This window comes from Rattus rattus, chromosome 8 (genome assembly GCF_011064425.1).
Source record: "Rattus rattus isolate New Zealand chromosome 8, Rrattus_CSIRO_v1, whole genome shotgun sequence".
Lineage (NCBI taxonomy): Eukaryota > Metazoa > Chordata > Mammalia > Rodentia > Muridae > Rattus > Rattus rattus.
The window spans coordinates 39,930,132-39,953,327 of record NC_046161.1 but is presented as its reverse complement, the minus strand read 5'-3'; the positions used below and the strand labels follow the sequence as shown (position 1 = coordinate 39,953,327).

General features: G+C 52.5%; 1 protein-coding gene across 2 annotated transcripts; it reads right to left on the bottom strand.

Moving 5' to 3' along the window:
• Nucleotides 1-8,997: 8,997 nt before the first annotated feature.
• Fxyd2 (FXYD domain containing ion transport regulator 2) lies at nt 8,998-16,026 on the bottom strand. Of its 2 annotated transcripts, none has more exons than XM_032910268.1 (6): nt 15,985-16,026; nt 11,041-11,079; nt 10,808-10,882; nt 9,694-9,730; nt 9,525-9,555; nt 8,998-9,264 (listed from the first exon to the last, which is right to left on the bottom strand). In XM_032910268.1, the coding sequence occupies exons 1-5, from the start codon at nt 16,001-16,003 to the stop codon at nt 9,531-9,533; spliced, it is 195 nt and encodes a 64-aa protein (XP_032766159.1). In that variant the 5' UTR covers nt 16,004-16,026; the 3' UTR covers nt 8,998-9,264; nt 9,525-9,530. The 2 variants fall into 2 exon arrangements, with proteins under 2 accessions (XP_032766159.1, XP_032766158.1); XM_032910267.1 differs by lacking the exon at nt 15,985-16,026 and adding an exon at nt 13,260-13,439.
• Nucleotides 16,027-23,196: the final 7,170 nt, after the last annotated feature.

Sequence of the window (23,196 nt, the reverse complement as noted above, 5' to 3'; positions counted from 1 at the left end):
GATGGTGTGGTTGAGGTAAATGACTTTTCAAATTTCACTGAGGGTTTAGAAACTATGAAGGAGTTGCTTAAATTCAGAGGTAGAACTTGAACTAGGCTCAAGGGATAGGGAAGCCCAGGTGTAGTGTGGGCAAAAAGGGGCAGAGTGAGGGTAGCTGAGACGACCTCACATTGGGACATACAGCATTTTAAGGATGTCTTCAACAACACTTTAGTTAGGACGCTGAAGCTAAGCGGAATCAACCAGTTGTTCGACAGCATCAGCCACTCCATTTGGCAAATTTCAGCCAGAGCCACGGACAACCACCCATAGCGATGACTGTACCAGGCCCTGGTGGTGACTCAGTGACACGCTCAGGCCCTCAGGACACGGCAACGTTATCACAGCTTCGTGCCCGGCATTCCCATTGTACAGATCATTCAGCTGAGGATCAGAGAAACAGCTTACCTTGCCCCCACACCGCTGCTGACCTTTGTGTGGCCACCATAGGCGGCAGCAGCATTTGCTGTCACCTTTCCAGAGCAGATTTGACACAGAAAATTTCAAACACACACGAGCAGGGAGAGCGGTCTACCAGATCACCTGGCCGGTTTCCCAGCAGCACCTGCTGTTCGCCTGAGGCCAGTCTGATTTCTTGGGTTGCCCACAAGGTCTTGGATTTTTACATTTTTATGCTATTTGTTATTTTGGGGGTCAGAGAACAACGTTCAGGTGCCTTGTCTTCTACTGTGCTTTTATCCTTTGAGGTAGCCTCCTGGACACCTTGAACTAATTTGGAGAAAATCTCTCGTGTTATCTGATATCACCAGTAGACTTTGAATTCTCCTAGCAGACGTACCCTAGGCTAGGGACACCCCCATCCTGCTCCTCTCTCACCCATTCTTCCAAACGCCCTGGTATTTGAGCCTAGATGTGAATCGGGGAACTGCCTATCCTAAAGTGCTGACCACCAAGTGGCTGGCTTCTCTGAGTCTCCTATGCCTCTGTGGCTGGAGCCTCTTCCTCAGCCTTGCTTCTCCTGAGACAGAGACAGCCCGATGTGCTGGTCTTCTGCCTGCTGGGGTTGCTGCTGTGAGCACAAGTCTTTCAAGATCAAGTTGGTCCAAACTCACACCCTGGCCCTGCTGTTAAGCCCTGTTCATTCCTGCTTTGGGGGAGGGGAGGGTGGGAGGAGGGGTAAGTCTCTGCCTGGGAAGGAAGGACTCTCTCCCCTTCCCAGTCTCTGAGCAAGAAATACCGAAAAGACCAAAGAGAGATAAGTAAGCTTTCTTAGTTGTTTGGCCAAATTGGGGGGGACCGGGGGGGTACAGTACTTATTGTGGCCAGCAGGTGTCACCAAAAGGCTGAGCACTAAAAACCCGTGGGCGGTGTGGACAGTTACAATGAGGTTTTCTTTCAGTATTAAATCCCACCAGACCTGGGAGAACAGAATGAAGCTTCCCCCACCCCCGACCCCAGTATAGTTTTATCTTGGTCGATCTCACGCTACTTGGATCTCAAGAGAAGCTTTAGTTGGAAGTGTGTTTGCAGCAGACCCGAGGGCCAGCCTGGTGTCGAATTCCCATTCTACAGATGAGGAACCTGAGGCTCTGGAAACCAAGAGGTTGCTAATGTCACACCGCTACCACGAAGGAGCAGAGCTTGGGGTCGGCAGCAGGATGCAACTCCAGTCTCCTGACTGTTCTGGACACTGTGCTGAAGCACGTCCCTACTGGCCTGGTCTTCAGGGGGAGACCAGAGGTCACAGTTGTCCTTGATGCTTTAGGAGTGGCAGGAGACTTACTGTTTTCTGAGGGCCTCTCCCTCCAGGCCTCAAAGTCTGCTTTTCAGCAAGAGGGTCCACCTAGATCAGGGGCTTCCAAACCCTGCTTACAAGAATTCACACACTACACTACACACACACACACACACACACACACACACACACACACACACACACACTCAAATGCATGAGTTAAGAGAGAAAGACAGCCCCAAGACTTGGATGTTAGCAGTGTCCCATGGGGCTCAGGGGCATTTATCCCAGGGAATCCTCTGTGGATTTCTCATTTACATTTTTACAAACAGTCTTCTCTCTAGTTTGTCAAAAGGCCTAGCACAGTGCCTGGCATGTGCTGGCTATTCAAATCCTTGATTGAAGCACACAGTCCACAACACCCAGGTAGAGCTCGTCTTGTCCCTCACTTAAATCCTGTTCTGTTTGGTAGCAATCTATGGCTCTGTTTATATGCCTGATCTCACTCAACGTAATGATGGGGCTTATAACGTCCATCTCACGGATGAGGAAACTGAGGCACAGAGATACGGAAGGATTTCCCTGCTGCTGTCCAGCTGATGGGCTGGGATCTTCCTCTCACAGTCTGTTTCCACACTGTGTCCCATCTCTGCCCCTGCAGGATCTGGGAGGAGGGAAGTACTAAGCCCAGATGGCAGCCAGGTTTCTAGACCTGCTCAGACTGGGCTGGTGAGATGAGTCTATGCAGACAGTGACATCAAGCTTTTGTCCCATTTGGTGAAGAGTTGGGTAAGCAGGAACCTCCATGTGGCCAGAGAGTTAAATTGTCATGTCCACCCTCCCCAAAGGGATGGTTGTGGGGGGCAGAGTTCATCTCCCCAACTCTGCTTATTCTCTGGGGAGGCTACATCCCTGCTTTCCCTGAAAAGGCTAAGTGTATAGTCCTCAGTGAACCTTGAAACGGAGACGCTGGTTATGTGGCGCCCCCTTGTGTCTAAGGACAGGACAGCAGCTCTGTAGGCTGTACTGAAAATTGGCCTGATTCTCTGCCATCCAAAGTTGTGTCTCACAGGCAAGACTGTAACCTGCTCTGTCCCATCCCACTTGTGTCCATATCCAACCCTGAGACTTCCCTGAAAGGACACAGTGTCCTCCAGCCTGGATCCCTCATTCTGTGATATGTGGGCAGAGCTCTGGGGAGGTGGGAGCGGGTTGCCAGTCACAGTTTGCTTGATGTTGCTGTGATAAAAGACAAATGGAGACAGAAAAGGGTTTATTCTGCTTTCACTTCCAGGTCACAATCCATCCTTGAGAGAAGTCAAGGCGGGAACATGGAGGCAGGAACTGAAGCAGAGGCCATGGAGGAGTTCTGCTTACTGGCTTGCTCCCCATGGCTTACTCGGCTTCCTTTCTTATACAACCCAGGACCATTAGCCCAGGGATGACCCCACCCACAGTGAACTGAGCCTCTCATATCAACCGGTCATCAAGAAAAGGCCACACGGATATGCCTACAGGTCTCTCTTCCCAGATAACTCTAACTTGTGTCAAGCTGACAAAAAATTAACCAGCAACATTCCTTGAGGCACATGGGCCTAACTTCTGCCACAGCATTAGCAGACTTGTTAGGGTCACAGCGTGGGATCTAACACACTGGGTCACCCGTCCTCAACAGATCTACTGACAGACAAGTCACAGAGGAAAGTGACTACATTGAGCATTGAGGGAAGGAACAAAGAGTCCCAGGGCCCCTCCAGATCTGCTATAGAGGTCCTGACGTGATGTTAGTTTTAAATAGAAAGAGGAACAAGCCACTGATGCACCATTGCTAGACACAAGTTCCTCCTGCAAGGCGGTCTGTCAGAACTGCATGGGAGCTCTTCCCAGGAGACGGACATGCTCCCCTCTGCCTGGCACCAGGATCTCCTCAGGCTTTTCCTTCTAGCATGAGATTCCTGGGGCCATTCCAGTTCCTCAGTGAGACCCTTATTTCTATAGACAGCAAAAGGGGCACAGAATACATTGATTGCTGCAGGGACCCTAGCATCAGCCCAGAGGCCAGGCTGTCCTCTGCTCAGGCCCTCTGTGCTTTGAGGTTACCCTGCTTCTCCCCGGTTCCAGCACAATCCTGTTCCTCATATAAAAGGAAACCTTTTCCCACATCCTCCTTGGTCTTCAGCCCATGTGACGGTTTGAAAATGCTTGGCCTAGGGAGTGTCACTATTAGGAGGTGTGGCCTTGTTGGAGTGGGTGTGGCCTTGTTGGAGGAAGTGTGTCACTGTGGGTGTGGGCAATGAGACCCTCCTCCTCCTAACCACATGGGAGCCAGTCTTCTCCTAGCGGCCTTCAGAATGAAGAGTAGAACTCTCAGCTCCTCCTACACCATGCCTGCCTGGACTCCGCTATGCTCCTGCCTCAATGATAATGGACTGAACCTGTAAGCCAGCCCCAATTAAATGCTGTCCTTATAAAAGTTGCCTTGGTCATGGTGTCTGTACACAGCAGTAAAACCTTAACTAAGACAGCCTAGTAGGACCATAGATGATCTCCCACCTCCTCAAGGGGAGAAAGTGAGAGCTCCTAGCTAGGGGTTAGGGGCCCAAGGAGTGAAGACATTTCACACATGGCCAACCACCCTTATACCTTAGCTCACATGGGACTGGGAGGGGTAAGGGGGGTTCCAGTCTGTCCCTGAGATCTGGCTATCTTCAAGTGGGCTCATAGAGCATTGCCTCTTTGGCATCTCTGGACATCATGGTGTTCTGAGAAGATGGAGCTGGACAGAATTCTCCCAAATGATTAAGGGGAGGGGGGACCCGGGAAAGTTGGTAACCTTGATTCTTCTTAGCCTGGAGATAATGCCCACCACATAGTCACGGTCCAGGGTCCCAGTGGGTTTTGCTGGTCCCCACGTGTCTTAGTTAGAGTTTCTTTCTATGGCTGTGACAAAACACCATGATCAAAAAGCAAGTTGTGGGGAAAGGGCCTTATTTCATTTACGCTTCCACATCGCTGTTCATCATTGACGGAAGTCAGAACAGGAATTCAAGTAGGGCAGAAACCCAGAAGCAGGAGCTGATGCAGAAACCATGGAGGGGTTCTGCTTAATGGCCTGCTTTACATGGTTTGCTCAGCCTGCTCTCTTAGCACCCAGACCACCAGCCTACAGTGGCACCACCCACCATTGGCTGATCACTAATTTCAAAAATGCCTTACAGCTGGACCTTGGGGAAGCATTTCCTAACTGAGGCTCCTTCCTCCCTGATGACGCTAGCTTGTGTCAAGTTGACACAAAAACGACCCAGTAGACCAAGACTCAGAAGTTGAGCTGAAGGCTGATACTGGGAAAGGTCTCAAAGACGACCCACCTCAGTGAGCCTACACACCACCAACTCTGCCCCAGACCGCATCCCTGCATGACTGTCCTCAACCCTATATAGCGGTGGGTCCCATTGAACCATCTTCCACTACGCAGCCAGTGTGATCACTCAACTGATGCTTACTGAGTACATCCTCTGCTGGATCTGGGATGGCCACTAGGGGGCGCGCACGGACTTAGAGGTATTATGCCCACTCTGGGATAGCTAATCTGCTAGAGCCTGGGGTGAAGAAATGTTCTGCTCTAAGAAGGTACGTCAGGGCAGCAAGAAGGATCCCAGAACAGATCCCTATGTGGTGGGTCCCATTCTGCATCCCCCCTGTTCCTGCTCATGTCTCCGGAGTGGCTGTCTGAGGGTTCAGACCTCTCCTGAATAACTTTATTAACTTGATAGTGGATGTTTGGTCGGCAGACAGGAGACCTGAAATGTTATTTACTGCAGAGCAGGGACGCTGAGTTCCGGGAGTCTCTGTGAGTGCAGACTCAGTTACTGATTGACAGGACTTTCTGGGGAACAGAAAATTCACCACGCTCTCAGAGAGGGCCATACTGTCTCCTTCTTCTGCTTCTCCGGGTGTCTCGTGGTGGTCTTTGTCACTTATCACACAGCTGAGCTCCTGTAGCCGTGTGCATCTAATTGTACATTAAGAACAACTAACCACCCTGGGTAGGGAGAGAATTTACTCCAGCTTCAACTTCCCCTTCAGAGCCACCGCCCCTTGATTTTTAGACTGGATAAAAGTTATTTAGGAGACCTTAGTCTCCTGTTCTGTTTCCCCAAAAGCCAAGTCTGGAGACAGACAAGGATCTTTCCACACAGAAGACTTGGGGACAAGGCTGCTAGGACAGCCATTTTCCATTTCCAGAGTTTAGTCAGTGGCCCTCGGGGCTGCAGTTGCTGTTCTGAGCCACCAGCTACTGCCTGCCTGAGAACTTCCCACCCTCGTCCATCTTCTGCCTGGCTCACCTGGGCATTCCTCCCTGTGACACCAAGATACCCTTCCAGGAGTTCTCAAAACAAGAGAACCAGCTTTAAAGATGTAAAGACAGACAGTAGCGCTGTGGGATTATGGGACACATTGGGCAGCTCAGCCGGCTCGAAGAAACAAAACTGCCAAATGGGGTTTGAAGATTGGCTCTGCCCCCTGACCCTCCCAAGATGTGAGGCCATGACAACTGGGGAGCCTCCCCCTCCCTCCCACATACCCTAACCTATGACCTGCTGCCATCCCCTTGTTCCCCCAGTGTCTTAATGAAAGCCTGGATACAAGGTTCCAAATTCTAAGCAGAAGCCCTCAGCTCTCCAATTGCAATAACAAAGTATTCCCAATTCCTTTTGTATCCTGACACGGGAGGGGACCAGAGTCCCCACAGTCTTCTCACTTGTAGCCCATGCCTCGGTGTTGCTCTCCTAACACACTTAGCTGAGGAGGCCAAGTCGCTGACTCTGAGGCCCAAGCTGATCATCTTCCTGATTGGGACAGCAGTAGAGCTGAGTGACTATGGGATTCATCAGGCAGGGCGTCTATCCCGGGTTACCATCCGACTGCAGTTCCGATCTTGGCCACCTGTGGCGCATGTCTGCGTCCCCAGCAGGGGTACAAGATCCCAGAGCAAGGTATTGGGGAAGGGGGGAACTCAGTCCTCCCTCTGCCCTAGGACCCACCTCTACCCAAGGTTTTTCTGTGGGTAAGATCAGCAGAGCTACTCAAATCGAGTCTTTTGTGGCACCTAAGAATTACTGAACCGGTAACCGCTGAGGTGAGGTGGGAGTGATCCCCAAAAGTGCTAAAGCTTTTAGGAAAGCTAGAGGCCTGCGCAAGGAGTCCTCACACTCCAGATGAGCCAGCCTTGGTCCCAGCTTCTAAAAGGGAAGCCAAGTCCAGACAAGACAGAGCCCCACCCAGACCACTCATCCCAAGATGGGCTCATTGACCTTACCTTGGGTGCTTCATATTTAGATAATTGTGCGTTTAGAAGGGAGAATCTGGACACTGGGGATAGGATCGTGACAACTCGAGCTGTGGGGTCTAAAGCTTCGTGCAAAGGAACGTTCCAGGAAATCAGTCGTAATTTCAGGTGACTTTGAGTAAATCATGGGCTCCCTCTAGTGGTAGGAGAAGGAACTGCACCCTAAGACAACTAGACCTCAAACAGCTGTTTAAGGCAAAGCAACGCTTCCTAGACTTGGTTTGTAGCCTGTAATTTAGGACAGCTCTGATGTGTAGAGAACCTCAGAGTGTCAGGCACGTTCAGTAACTCTCAGCATGCTAACTTCCTGGATAGTGAAGGGAAATGTCCTGGCCCAGGAGAAGCTCACAGAATCAGAATGGCTGTGGAGCAGTGATTCTCAGTCCCGAGCTGGCTCAGCCTGGGTGAGGGTGGCAGAAGGCATGAGGATAGGAGGAAGGTTCGCCAGTAATCTCATGCTTGTACCTAGCTCTCCCTGCTCAAGGATGACATATGGTTAGGCTCAGGTCAGGCAAAGACCTCAAAGTCTACTTCAAGTGGACCAATCTGGTTACTTAGAGAACAGAGCAGTAGTCATGGTGGCAGACTGAAGGGGGAGAGGTGACTCACCCAAGACCATCTAAGTAATGGGCTGGTGTTTAGAACATTCTGGAAATGGGGCTCCTTCCCAGGGCTCCCACTTCTCTCTAGTGAACCACAGACCTTGAATAATGCCTTTTCCCATGTGTCTTGCCCCGGCATCCAGAAACCTGAAGAGTTTGCCTCCTCCCAGGTCCTAACCCTGGCCAGATCTGCTCCACCTCAGCGCGTTTCTCCCACCCTCTAGAGGGAGCTCAAAATAGTGGTTCTGAGTTCTGCTTAAGGGTGTGAGGTCACATTTTGTCAGTGGTGTGATACTGAGCCCAGTACCCAAACTTTACCTGTGTGCCTACTGGCCTCAGCTGACACCTGCCCTTCCACACCAGGCTCCTCTCGCCTCCTAGCTCTTGCAGCAAAAGGCAGGCAGGGCGCCACCCTGTGCACACACGTCACTACCATTCAGGGTATTTGGGGGTGGGAGAGATCAGCATCCCCTTCTATACAATGGAAACAGTGTCTCAAAGGAGTGTCTGCGATTACCTACGAATGGATGGGTGGGTGGGCTTCACAGCCTGGGGCAGTGGGTTAGGACAGGAGGCTTAAGTACCAAGTGAAATGCTCTGTCCAGCCTGGCTGTATCGTCCACCCTAACACACTCTGTTCCTTTCAGAACATGGCTCTGCTTGGATACTTGGAGACGTAGATAAAGAAGCCAGTCACCAGATGATGCCAGTGCCCTGCCAGCCCTCCAGTCTCCTTGGAGATTCCATGGGAATGGAGGGAGAGGGAGTTGGACCTCTGTGGGTCTCTGCTCAGGTGGATGGTGCTGAAGCAGTAACAGAGGACTGCTCTCACCTTCACTCCTGACCCAGGGACAAAGCAAGCCAGCATCAGATAGATGGACGGGTGTGGGTCCAGCTAGAGTTCCCTGGACCCAGCTGACCCAAGGAAGGGCTGGGAGTGTGAGCTGAGGACCAGTAGAGGCCTTTCAGACCACCTGCCCTGGACAGTAGTGTACCTAGGGAAACCATAGAGCCCATGAATGTGGCCACCAGTTAGCACTTGGTTGGCCAGAGCACTGGAGAAGCAAGTTCCCCATGGAAGCTCTGACTTCAATAGCAGCAGCAGCAGCAGCAGCAGCAGCAGCAGCAGCAGCAGCAGCAGCAGCAACAGCAGCAGCAGCAGCAGGACCCAGTCCACCCAGTCACCTTCACCTTAACAGCTTCAGACTTTGGCAGGGCGCCCAGAAGTCAGTCAGAGGTCTCTGTCCCCAGGGTAACTGTTCAGGGGTGAAGGATACACACCCATAGATGACCACACTGAGCCTGCTTTCGTTGGCAGATTCTTGTAGAGCGATTCATTGAAAACCAGGGCAATGAGATTGCACACGTACCCCAACTTGGAATAGGGAGTGGGGTGTAAGAGAGGTTGGGGAGGGGAGAGAGGAGGTTAAGGATCTAGAGGCACGAGGGATGACCATGAGGGGGTCCCAGTAAGCCTGGCACTTCCTTCAGCCAGTGCTGACCATGGTGGGGTCCGTGGTACCTGGCTGGGGAAGGTGGGCATCACTGGTGCCCATGCACTGGTGGCACTGCCGGCTCTGGAACGACAAAGGCTGGCTTTGAGTTGGGAGGGAGGCTTCTGGGGCTTGTGGCTCTGTTCCTGTCCCTCTTATTATTCTCAAAGGCCCCCCTCCCCCACGCTGTTCCTATTCCACACATCCCACCTTAGACACCCAGTGCTCGCTTTAAAACGTTCATGGAAACAGCCCACCTGAGCCCCCAAGTTTCTCCCAGCTTGTTCTCTCTTATTCATGAGCACGCTCTACCTAAGCCCTCATGCCCCTTGAATGGCACATACCTTCCGTCACAGCTCATCTTCATTGACCTGCCTGGAGTGAGGAAGGATAAAGAGGGTGAACGCAGAGGGATGGAGTCCCCCAGATGAAGGACCCCCTCCTCCCCATAGGGAAAACGTCCCACCTTATTCTCTGCCCCACCCATCTTGTCAGTTCCCCGACAGCACTCACCTATGCTTCTTACTGCCCCCACAGCGGAATCTTTTGCCTTGAAAAAGAGAGGGTAAACTTTGTTGCCATTTCCTAAGGAGACCCTGGGAGAGCCAGTTCTTCCAGGCTTACCTCCCTCCTCCAGCAGCACCACAGGGTGGGGCTTGGGGTCCATGTTTCCTCTGTTTATGTAAGGTTGAACCACCAAGCAGTTAGTCAATCAACGAACAGTCCCTGCACCAAATCTGTGCTGGACTGGGGACATGTTGAAAGTGGCCGCTGGGACCAGAGTTCACGATGCCACCAGCCTAACACAGCAAGGCATCTGCTCAGCACTCACGTGGAGGAGGACAGGCCAAATCTAAAGTTCACACACACACACACACACACACACACACACACACACACAACACACACACACGATGCCACCAGCCTAACACAGCAAGGCATCTGCTCAGCACTCACGTGGAGGAGGACAGGCCAAATCTAAAGTTCAGACACACACACACACACACACACACACACACACACACACACACACACACACACACACACACACACCCACCCTGAACTCTTCATAGCTACCTCAGAACCTTCCTTCCTAAAGTACCCCTTCAACCCCTATGGCTATCTTAGGGTGGGTTTATCCCCATTTAACAGAGAGAAAAGGGAATCGCTCCATCCCCAGAGTTAGGAGAAGTCAGCAATAGGCCCCAGGGCCCGGCTCCCATCCCTGCTAACTTGCAGCAGTATGTTAAGGGGTGGATGTCAGATACACTGAGGGAGCCACCCTAAGTCTCTCCCTGTGAGTCTCACTGTCCTTCTCAAATGCTGACAGTAGGGGTAGAGGTGGTGTCCCTCAGTGTGCTGAGACTACACAAGGGATAGGGTGCCAGTGTCCCGATGGGGCGGCGGCACCTGCTCTCCTAGCTGCTTCCACCCTCACAATTGCCCAGCCAGACTTCCCTCTCAGCTTCACCTCCCAAGGCCACCAGGGGGCACACTGAAGGAAGCGGGAGCCCGCTGTCCTCTGCGCACTCTTTCTGAATTCCTCTTCAGGCTGGAGTGTGGGTGGGGACCTGGCAAGTGTCCTTACTGTATGACTTTGGGAAATGCTCCACGGGTCGCCACTTACTGAGGAGGATGAGGAGTCCCACGACGAAGGCAAGGCCCGCGAAGATCAGGCCTCCTTTGCGGACGGTTTCATAGTCTTGGGAGAGAGGAGACATGCGCAGTAGTGCAGGCATGGCCCCTCACAGACCCCCTCCCAAAGTCCACCCACCAGCAGCCCCACGGGGTTAAGAGCAGAGAGCAGGGACCCAGGGCTGGAAGCCAACTGATGGAGTAGGCAGGGGAGGACTGGCTTACCATACTCGAAGGGATTCTCCGTCCCCTTGGCACTGCCACCTGAGAAGAGAGCCAGGGGTGGGATGAGCAAGAAAGCACAGCCCCAGAGTAGTGGGAACTTCAGACTTCCCAAACGATCCCGCAAGGGCCGATGGGCAAGGGAGGGCTGGGTAAGAGTGGCCTGGGAGTCTGGGGGTGGTGACACATGCCTTCAACTCAGGAGGCAGAGGCAGATGGATCACTGTGAGTTTGAGGACAGCCTAGTCTACAGGGTGAGTTCCAGAGCAGCCAGGGCTACATAGAGAAACTGTCTCAAAACAAAACAAAACAAAAACGAAAGAAAAAAGGAACCTGGGAACCCCAGACATCTCAGATGATCACCAAGGGCCCACATGGGCATGAGAAGGCAGGACAAGAGTGGCCCAGGGAAGAGGGGGCCTGTGGGGACCCCCTAAGGTTATATCCCATGAGTATGCTGGGATCAGACACAGGGCATCTGAAGTAGAGACCTGCACTGTCAGAGGGGACCCTCACAGTCTCAGGAGGGCGTGGTCCTCCCCAGCACCCAGCACTATATCACAAGAACAGGACAAGAAAACCAACTCGCAGAAGGCCTCTGATATCATTCCACTTCCTCAAGGAAAAGCAATTATCTGTGAAATAAATCAATGGGGAAATCTATGCTTAAGGAACAGGAGAAGGAATCAAGGGTCCGCGGGAGTCTTCGTAAGGACACAATGGAAATGGAGGGCAGAATCGGGCTTGACTCATCCTAGATTCTCCTCTGCTATGTCACCGTCCTCCCCTCCTGGCAAACAGGAGGGAGAAGCATTCAGTGCCCGCTTTCCGGGCAAAAATGATTCAAGCGTCAGCTCATAAAACCTGTGAGGCATGGTTGTTATTCCCCCTCGTCCACAAGAGACTGGAGCACAGAGAGGGTAAGTAAGCCACCCCATAGCCACACAGCAAGTAAGGGGCAGAGCTGGGATTTGAACCCGGGCAAGACATCACCATGAGTCTAAGTGCTGACCTCCCTCTCAAGTAACGTGGAGGAAGAAGACTTTTCCAGACTAAGCTGCATGGCCCCTGGCCCTGCCTCCTGTGGCTCCCTTCATCCCGGTGGAAGCAGATATCTCGCTCTCTGCCAGCCCGAGCTCAGAACACTTACCCTAGGGTAGCTGGTGGCACACTGGCCAGCAACGCTGCAGTCACCCCACCCTTCCCCTCCATGCCAGCTGCATTCTTTGCTGCCCTGCTGGAGACCCTCTTGTCGGGAGCCCTTTCTAAAGGGGTGAGCAAGTTAACAATTCCCAGGCGACTTTGAACTGTGCCCTGTAGTGATCAGCCACAGGGTCTGGTGAGTCCGGCTGCCTCCAGTAGCCAGAGAGGGTCAGTGCCTGGTTAACCTCAGGTATGGGTTATTCAGGAAGGTGAAAATCTAAGGAGAAGCCACAGGGACCCAGGCTCTGCATCCATGCAAAAAGTCTTCGCAGCTTCTGTCATATTCAAGATGACATGGGAAGCTAGTATCAGCCTCAGCCAGATCCAAGACAGGACTCCCCCTCCCCTTCAGGAGCATTTGATGAGCCCCTCCCCAACCAGTGCTCTAGGTCAGAAAACCCAAGCTATATGGACCTGCAGCAGGGGTCCTCTTGGGCTTCAAGCCTGAGTCTGTGAATCCCAAAACTCTCAGCTTTTCTTGTGGTCCTAAGCCTGCTGGGGGAAGCCGGCCAGAAGGGCTACTCCTCCCGCCCCCAATCCTAGCAACCCCCTCACCACTTTGTAACCTTAGTTGTCCATCCAAGACTAGAAAGTCACACTGAGCAGAGTGTGGAAGGCTGAGAGAGGAAGACTGCAATGAATTCAGGGTTACTCGGGCTATATAAGTTCCAGGCCAACCTGGGCTACAGAACAAGACCCTGTTTTCAGAACAGTCACACACACACACACACACACACACACACACACACACACACACACACACACACCTCCAAATGCTCCAAATTCTGCTATTCTGTTCTTTTTCTGTGGGGTTAGGGGGTCTCTTCTGAATGCTAATTTTCTTAAGGAGACACTGGCTGGGGACCTAAGGAGCAGGAGAGGGAAGGGAGTTCAGCCGCCCACCAGAGCCAGTCCCGGAGGGAAAGGGACTTTGGCTGCCCACCAGAGCCAGTCCCAGAGGGAAAGGGAGTTCGGCTGCCCACCAGAGGTAGTCCCAGGCAGAGTCCTGCCAATCTCACCATTGTTAGCTGACAGCTCTGTCATTTCCCCAGCCACCAGGGCTTCTCCACGATCTTCCTGTGGCCTCCACTACGGGGATAGTGTCTGCCGTGGGGCGACCAGGGCAGAGGTGGGGGGCATTAAATATTAACAGTGTCAGGTAATATTTACCCTAGTCACAAGAAAGGCTGAGTTCCCAGAGGGGCTCTTGCTGAGCCAGGCAAGGGTAGGCGTGGGGGGGAGCCAGAGGCAGGGAGGAGCTGCCTGAGGTCTCCAGCCCCTCCCAGAGGAAATTTCCAGAGAGCAGGGCAAGGATGGGCAGTAACAGTATTCTTCCATCGGCTGGGGAAGCTGCAGCTGAGCGGCGGGATGAGGAAGTGAAAGTTTCAAGCTGCATTCATTGAGAACAGCACATGAGGAGTACATATATAGAGGTCCTGTGACGGGTTAGGGACCTCCCAGTCCCTTAGCCTTCAGAGCTTCCTACAAGCCCCTGTGGATAACACTGTGACAGCTTACATTCTCAAGGGGCAGTCATGTCTCCCTGAGGTGTTCCTAGACATCCCGGCCTGCCTCCCCTCTTATCACAGCCCTGTGAACCTTGGGTCCACAGCAGGATCAGCCTCGATGGCACTGCTGTCTCTGACGGCCTGCCCTGACTCGTTTTATTTATCATGGTCCTGAAGCCACGGTTAGCCACTCACACCTCCGTCTGCAATGCTCCATCATGCCTGACTAATGTGCTACCCTGATGCCCTCCCTCTCGTGGCTGTCCCCATATACTTAGGCCTCCTTCAGGAAGGGGCTTGGGCTTGTTCTGATGGTTTACAAAGCACTTTCTCGCCGTTGTGTTCTCTTGCTAGTTCCTCACTTGACGTGAGACATCTGAGGTACCGAGAAGCTAGGAGCCTTACCACAGTCACACATCCAGTAAGAGTTGGAGACAAGATTGATGGCTGCCCTTTCAGGGCTCAAATACTCTGGCTGTACCTCCCAGGCTGTCCCCCACCTCACTGTAACTGTCCCCTTAGGAACTATGGTGTGGGTCTATAAGCACCACAGTTTTCTTTGGCCTCCAGATGGTAGATTGGGCCTCCAAGAAGCTAATGTCCAACACTAGCAGGTTATATATAATGGAGAGATGATACCAAGATGGATAATAGATTTATGGATGAGTAGAGGATAGATAGATAGATAGATAGATAGATACATACATACATACATACATACATACATACGTACATACATGCACACATATATACACACATACAGGCATACATATATACATATGACCATGCATACATACAAGATATATACAGGATAGCTAGATCTATAATAATTTATAGATGAATAGACAGATAGACAGACAGACAGACAGACGGCATCTACTCCCCTGGTGCAGTCAGTCCTCCTGAGAGGAGGGGCTCCATCTGCAAGTGCTCCTCAACCAATGCCAGGACAATGGCTCTCCTCACTTGCCTAGAAATTTGATCTTTGCCAATTTGCCTACCTCTCCATGTCTGTCTCTTCATCTACACAGAGGACAGGGCACAGGACTCTGGGAAGTTGTGGGGACTGAGCCAGAATATGGCCTAGGACAGCGGGCACCATTGTTCCTGCATTGCTGGAAAATGACAGACATTAGCCTTTTGTTAGCCAGCCACTCCCTGCTAAGTGGGAAGAGGAGAGAACAGCTCTGGCTGCACAACTTAAGAGCACTCAGGCAGCTCTCCCGAGCTTCCGGAGCCCAGCACATACACAGATAGACTGCAGCCCCACCCTGCGAGAGTCCGGACCCACAAGCCAGGCTCTCAGCACTCACCGTCCCCATCTCGTTTCCGGTAGTTCCGTTCGACAGATGAAGGAACTAAGGCTGAACATTTGCTTCCCCTAAACACACCCAAAGGGACTTGTGCCATAACCCAGCAGAGACCAGAAAAACTGAGAGCAAGGGAAGATGAAGCCCGGAGCATCCGGAAAGGGGAGAGCAGAGCTGGAAGGTCCAGGTGCCACCATGGCTGCCGAAACTGTGTGTCAGAGGATGCATCACTACCCCCACCCCTTATTATGTTACCTTGGTGACTATCTTTGTAAGCCCCTGTAAGTTCCTTCTAGAACAAGATGAAAGTAGGCAGCGAGTGAGAAAGCTATATGACAGACAGACAGAAGGATGGGTGGGTGGGTGCATGGATAGATGGACGGATGGGCAGACGGACAGATGGATGGGTAGATGGATGCATGAATGGGTACATGAATGGATGCGTGGATGGGCAGGCAGGCAGGTAGACAGGTAGGCAGAACCATGTGGAAAGCAGGTTGACAGCTAGTCTTCTGTTCTAGGCCCTGGGGAGGCAACCCTTTCACCACCACATGGTTCAGTAGGAAAGAGCAGGAGCAGCGTCATCCTGTCTCCTCTGAGGCGCAGACAAGTGGCATAATCTGACAGAGAGCAGGCAGCTAGAACGTACGGGGACTAAGGTGCGACTCTGTAGTCTGATGCAGGGCACAACGCTGAATGAGGAGGCTGAGAAAGAGTGCATTTCCCAGCCTCTGACTCAGAGTTGCCCAGAGCACCACAGCAGGCCACAGGACTCAGTATTGAGGTGTTCTTATTAGGGTAGCCTGTCTCTCCCATTTCTGTTTCTCCCACAACTGTGGGGAGTCAGTAGGTATATTTGAAAGTGATAAGTGGTCCCCTGAATCCAAGTTGGACAGAGCAGGGAGGGTCAGGCTTGGGAGACTCACCCAGGTACCACCTGTCCATGGCAGGAGCTGCTGTAGGTGTTTGAGGTACACAGGAACCAGGGAGAGCTTGCCCTTGCCTGAGGCCTGGATGGGAACAGTGGCACTTCCTCCCTTCACACTGGATGAGCTGAACTGGGACAGAAGAATGAGGCAGGAGGAGGGGCTGGTGAGGGAACTCTTACCCTGCAGTTGCCTGCCTGGGCTGGTTGGAGCAAGGGACCCACGTGAGGGTAGGGGAAGAGTCTCTGACCTCCACAGGCACTGAAGGAAGGGACGTTCTGAGCAGCAAAGTAAACGGTAACATCCTCTCCTTCCTCCACAGGGGCCTTGCTGTTGCAGCCAATGGTCTGCACTGTGGGTTCCCAGAAGGACACTGATCAGGGTACAAGCTGGCAGGACCAGAGCCACCCCCTTCCCCACTTCCTTGGGCTTCAGGCCAGCAGCTTGAGGAGACATTTAGAGGCAGGTGTGGGTCCCCAGCCTTCACTCAAAGGATTCTTTGTCCTCCTACCCAGCAGGACCCATCCTGATATCTCTTGCCCCTGGGCCCATTCCATAGTTCAGAGGACCCTTGAGACCAGGTGGGAAATTGTTTCAGATGCAGTGGGGACTTAGTCTCTGCTGGTCCTGGACCCGAGGCTGTTAACTAGCCTTCTGAACCATTCTGGGCAGTGGCTGGAGCCACGGCTGGTTTGAGGGTGCTCCCATGGTGGCTTGTCCTAACCCTGGGGGCATGTGTCATTTGTGATGTCACACCTGCCTGGATGTACCTACGGGTCTCAACAAGAGTTCCGGCACATAATGAGGTCCTCTGAGAAGGGTTGAGCTTTCTGTCAGGGGAGCAGCCGAAAGGCAAAATATCTTCTAGTCCCCAAGCTGAGAGGGCACAAGGAGACAACTAAGGACTAACAGGACAGTCACTCGGTGCCTTCCAGAATCTTTGTGCCCTGGCCATGGTGACAGACCCAGAACAAGGCTACTATAAGGAGTCTCTGTTGGCTGACTAAGACTGGACCACAGGGTCTCTTCTAGGCTCTCAAGATCATCCTGGTGTGGCCATTCCACAGGGATACCAGAGTATGAGTAGAATATGGGTAATGCTGGGTCTGGTCACCCTGACAACTAGCTTGCTTGTTCTCCACAGCAGCACCCTAAGAGGGGAGCTAATGACACCCCCAGGGAGATGGAGGAGCTTGGAAATGTTAGCCTGACCTCCTACCTGGGTTCTCTGTTTAGGCTGAGGTCTGTCTTAGGGCTCTGAGCTGGCAACGCCCCCACCCTCCAGCCCAGCCACCTGTGAGGTGAAGGGCAACTCCACCCAGTGACCCTGTCACGTGTTCCCAAGTGGAAATCCTAACCTTCAAGTAGCCTAGAGCCCTGAGTGGAAATTCCCCAAGCCAGGCACTGGGGAAGTTCAGGCAGTATCAATGGTCTCTGTAGACCTCAGCAGGACTCCCTCCTCCTCACAAGCCCACCACAGATTCCTCCTTCCCAACTTTAGGGGCTGTGAAAGAAGGCATTCCCTAATAGACACCCTGTGCCCCCACTCAGCCCTTCCATTGTAAAATCATTTGCTCTGCTGCCCAAGATCCTCTGAACACCGATTTCTAAGCCCTGGCCTTTCTTGTGTCACTCTGTACATTTTCTTATCATGTTTGTTTACTTACGTACTCATCGTGTGTGAGAGACCTTGCCTGAGCCATGTGCATGCCCGGAGACCAGAAGATAATTTGTAGGACCCAGAGATTTGAAGTCACTTCGCCAGGCTTTGTGGCAAGTATCTTTTCTTGCCCTCTTGTTGGCTCTCTTTTTTGTGTTCCTTCTTAATCTAATCCTAGTGGCCTCTCCGACCCTGTCCCCAACTTTTCTGTCCATTCCAACCATACTGCCCCCTTAGTAGCTCTCTGACCTTCCAGGGCTCACTCCTGCCTCAGGATCTTAGCACAGATGGGTTTTGAGTACCCAGCCTCCAGAATGATCCCTCTGTCCTCAGGTTTTCCTCCTGGGCGTCACTTAGAGACCCTCCTAGGTATCCTTTCTAAATGTTCACACTTCCCCAGCTCACAGGGGTGACAGCAATTTGCCAGGGACTCAGCCTCAACCTTGCCTAAGGCCACCTTCTCTCCAGTCTGCATGCAGCAGGTAACTGGGCCCCGTGTGCTCTAGAGAGGCAGTAAACACTCAGTACCCTTGCCCTCAGACTCCTCTAACACCCCACAGTGCCACGTGAGTGCACACACACACACACACACACACACACACACACACACACACACACACCACACCCAGGTGTACACACCTATTCCCATACCCACCCACACACCCACTTCCCAGCCCTGAAAGCTGAATGATGCTAAGGTCTTGCCTGGCTCCCCTTACTCTAAGTTCATCCTCAGACAACTATGCCATATCCCAGCCACTCAAGACCATCAGCAGGGTTTAGCCTAATGCTCGGGACAAGGAATCCTCTCTGAGACACCCTACTCCCCTGAAAAGGAACTGCACTGCTCTCCCGAGAGCAACCGAAGAAGTATCTGCTCCCGTGTCTGTGTGCACAGCCCCTTAAGGCCAGACCACACCAGTGTAAATCCTTCTGTAAGCTGACCTTGCCCGTCTGACCCAGTGAGCCCGGAGAAGGATGCTTCTCTTTATCCTGCCATCCAAATTGCATGGTGACACCTACCTCAGACGCTTGATGCGGGAGGAGGTCGTTAGAAGAAGTGCTTGCCCAAAGAGGGTTCTAACAATGGTATCACCACTCTCTACCCTAAGCTGGGCTGGGTCCCCAGGAGATAAATTTGTTCACGTCCCTTTAGCTCCGGAGCCCCCTTGACTTCTACTAAAGGGTCCCTGCAGCTGTCTTCTGTCCCAGTGCTCCAGTTGGATCCCCACCAGGCATTACCACCACTGGCCCCAAGTATCCGCTCTCCCCCTAGGAGAAACACCAAGCAGCAGGCTCTTCCAATCAGTCTCCCAGGCTCATCCTACTTCTTGGAGTCTTCCCTGGAGCACCAGGGCCCAGAAGTCATAAAAATGCTACCCTCCTGATTATTTAAAAGAATGGGACAGGCCAAGAGCCCCCAGTTTTCCTTCTTGGTTGGGTTTCTCCAGGGTGGAGGCCCAGAGGGGTATCTAGCTGTGATCTCTAAGACCCAGAGACCAGAGCAGTCTTTGGAGCTGGGGAGACGGATCCCTTTCATCCTTGTCATGCCCATGGGGACAGGGCCCTCAGCCACTATGCCTCATTCTCCCACATCCTTCAGACAGGTTTGTCCTAAGACTCAGTGCAGCCATGTGGACAGTCCCCATTGCATTGGTGGGGAGTGAAGTCACAGGTTGAGACATCCAGCTGCGCCTTGTCCCCCTGATTTCCACAGGAAGCACTGCAGTAGGAGTCCTCACCACCAGCCTTCCAACAACAGGGCTCTCCAGCCACCAGCCCAGGGCTTTGTGAGGTTTCCAGACAGAATCCATACCATCAATCTTCAGGCCCCAGCATCATTTCCTTCATGTCGATTCGAAGCTCAAAGGAGCTTCAAGGGTGCAGAGACCCAAAGCCCCAAGAAAGCCCTGACTCCAAGCTGAGGCCCGTTCTCCAAGATATGGTCCCCAGGGATGCTGAGCAGGGACCGTGGCTGTTCCTTGTAGTCTCCATCTGTGCCAGAGGTCCCAAACCCTGAGGAATGCCAGCTCCTGTCTCCTGCTGTGACCACAAGTGCCAGGTCACTGGGGTCTTATAAGGCAAGGGCTTGGAGGAGGTGGGCCCCATAGGATCCAGTTCTTAAATGTTGGCCTCAAGATGGCCCAAGCAGTGGGGCACAGGGTTCCTGGGAGTTGCCAAAGGGCAATGTCTGCTGAGAGTCAAGGTCACCATGTTAAGGCAAGGACAAGCCCATTAGCACAGCCTCCTACACAGAGAACACCCTGGAGAGAAATGCCTTCTTGGTTTTCTCAGAACTCACACCTGGCCTTGACCTGAAGCTCAGGTGTTTCTAGTGGCTCCTTGTGGCCACTGCCTTTGAAGAACCTCAGGGAACAAACCATGCCTTTCCCTCTGGAGTCCTCAGACAGGCTTTTGTGGCTTTCATGTGGCCTGACCCGTAGGCATACACAGATCACCACATCCACTCACTGTACTGTCAGTCGCTGAGGCTGGGTCCAGCTGTCCCCACCTGGCAGGGACTCCACCGATTTCATGGTGTGGAGAGTTCCGAGGATCTGCTTTTCTTTTCCTGACATCACGGGCAGGCAGGCTTTTGTACCACTACTTCACAGAGTGGGGACTGTGGGTGATATGTGTATGAGTCAGGACTAGAGTCCAGGTCTAAGGGGTAGGGACCCTTGCAATCAACGAGGAGGCAGCCCTTGAATAGCCAGGGATGCTAGTACCGGTGATGTGATGTCTTTCTGTAGAAACGTCAATGTGTTTTTTTTTGTCTATTACATCACTATAACTCAGGGAAGTAATAGTATGCAGTATATAGTATACGACACAAGCTATACACTGTACAGTATCATGTCTAGGAGAGGATACTCTAGCTTTGGTGGTTTTCCCAGAGTCACACAGGTAGCTGGAGGCCTAACTGACCTGAAGGATTTTACAGTGCAGGAAGAAAAGTGACCGAGAGGTAGGAGCTGAAGTCATGCAGTTGGACAGAAGAAGGGTCCAGGCTCCGAGGCAGGGGCTGCTTCAGAAAGGTCCACTCATTCTGCCCAGTATCCTTCAGGACATTAGAGACAGCATCACCTCTTGGCAGGAGACCTCTTGTTGTTCAAGGCCATGGAGCTGGGGCCCGGCTCCAGAAAATCAGCAGGTGGTTGGCTTGAACTGGTTGATTCTGCCAGCCAGGAGCTTAGGGGTGACAGCAATGAATCACACAAATGGCAATAGGTGGCCATTCCCTCCTCTTTATGGCCTGAAGACAGGTATTTTCAAAGCTCCTCCCCCTGGCTTGGGCAAACACACCTGACCTTTCTAGCTCTCCCCCAGCATCCGGGGGAGGGGGTGTAGAGCAGCCCGGGACAAGGTGAGAACCAGACTGAGCTGGAGAATTCTTCTCACCTGCCAGTCCCTCATCCTTAGGAAGGCAGAGCCCTGCCTCCCAGAGTGGGGCGGGGGCAGAGCCCCTTGACCTTGGGATGTGCTTCGGCCTGGCATCCCCTTCCCACTTCTACTGCTATGGTCGGTTTTACTCTCGACCTCGGCTCCTCTTCCAAGAATAGCCTGGTTGTTTCTAATCTAAAACCTGTAAGGGGAAAAAAAATGAGCAAACAGAACACCTGAGAGGCTGAGGGCCACGGCCTTTGGGGTCGCAGAGACAGATTAGTGACATGAAAAATGAGCAGCGGTGACTTTCAAAGGGGTTTGACCATCTCTGGGGGTCAAACTCATGTGAGACAAAGTTTTGGAGGGGGGTCAAACATGAAGAACCCTCAAGGTCACTGAGAACAGGTGACTCACTGTCCCTGTAGAGTACAGTCCCTTTCCTGTCCAATCAGGTAAAGTAAATCGCAGGACTGGGGCTGTACATCAGTCAGCAAAGAGCTCACACAGCACACACAAACACCAGCACCCCTAGAACCAGCTGTGGTTGTGCACATCTGTAACCCAACTCAGGAGATTGAGGCAGGAAGACCGGAAGTTAAAGTCGTCGTCCTTGGCTGTATGGCTGTTTTGTTTGTTTTGTTTTGAGTTCCGAGCCAGTGTGGGCTACTGAAGACCCTGTCCTAGAGGAAAAACAAAAACTAAACAAATCAGAAGTGGAAAGGAGCATCAGGTGTCAGGGGCTGAGTGGCTGGCACTGCCCACCCTCATGACCTTGCAGTGTTGATGTGAGTGTGGGAAGTAGGCCCCACAAGAAGCCCCACACCCTGCATCTGGCAACAGCGTGGTAGATATCTTTCTGTATGGTTTTGGTGCTTAGGTGTTCTAACTCTGGGTCTGGTTCCCACACCACTGGCCACTCCTAGGAGCTCCCTCAGAGCACAGGCTGGGGTGCATGCTAGCTAGGTCACATCCTGAAAGGGAATGGAGCAGACAAGATTACAGGAGCCATGAGCTGTCCCCCACCTTTCCCTGACACAGCTCTTCCCAGACACCAGCTGTGTGGTGCACACATGGCCCTGGAAACACTGACTGGGTCTAGCCCCTACTCCCTGCAACTGCTGTGACCTGGGCCAGTCTTGAGGGCTATCAGAGAATCTGTAAAACAAGGCCACCCTGCTATCTCAGGATAGAGTCAGGTTATCAGGCAAACTAAGTGGGTGCTTCTAGACACCTTGCAAAGCCACAGGCAGTGCGCTAGACTCATCGTAAAATAGCAGTGCTCCCTTTTATTGGTGTGGTGAAGGAAGGTCAGAACTTCTCATTCGACCTCTTTAGAGTTGGATGCTTTGGTTTTAGTAAATGGCTGGCACCGTACCCACAATCCTTTGTGCGTCGGAGGCCTCTCAGGGTCTCAGTCCCCTTCAAGGCATGATCTCCCTGATGCATGAGTGTGCCATGAACAGAGATTACCTGCTTCATTAATGAGTCCCCATGTGACCAGGGATATTTTAACCCCTGCTACCCCTGGCTTGACAATATTACACTTGTTCCCTGCTTAAGATCCCATCTTTTCAGAGCCCAAGACACACCAAGTATAGAGGTAGGAGGGAAATAGACCAAGCAGGTCTTGGGATAGCTAACAAGAGGATGGAGTCCACCTGCTCCCTCAGGCCTGTGTGGTTCGGTTCTGTGGCTGGAAGCAACTCAGAATCCTCATGGTGGCTCCTGAGGTTCTATGGAGACCCTAAGATATTCTGGGAATTCCTCACTCCCTAGCTGTGTCTCACCCAAAACACACAGAAGGCTGGAGACAGGGCTTGGGCTGCTACCCTCAAAAGGAATCTGCCTGAAGCTGTGTTTGTTTGGCCAACAGTACTTAAGAACCAACCAACCTTGTGGGAATGTCCTTGAGAGGCTTCAAGTGCCTGTCTATTACTGTCACCTTACTAATCCTCAATGGCTCTTTTCTACTCTGATTTGTCCTGCTGTGAGAAGAGCCTGAGGATGGGGACCTGTGGAAAAGGAGCAAAAGAAGGAGAGAGAAAGGGGGAAGGGGAGAGGAGAAAGAGGCCTAAAGTGCCTGTCCCCTCCCTAGCATTCTTCAGTCTTGACTTCTTCCCTCTCACTGGGGACAGGCTCAGTTGTCCTTTAAGTTTCCCGGGGCC

Excerpts from the sequence above, each read along its gene's own strand:
- Fxyd2 (XM_032910267.1), bottom strand. The coding sequence starts at position 13,284 with ATGACAGAGCTGTCAGCTAACAATG. Across the intron at positions 11,080-13,259 it reads AGAGCTGTCAGCTAACAATG|GTGGCAGTGCCAAGGGGACG; the intron begins GTGAGATTGGCA and ends CTCTCTTCTCAG. Across the intron at positions 9,731-10,807 it reads GGGACTCCTCATCCTCCTCA|GCAAAAGATTCCGCTGTGGG; the intron begins GTAAGTGGCGAC and ends CTCTTTTTCAAG.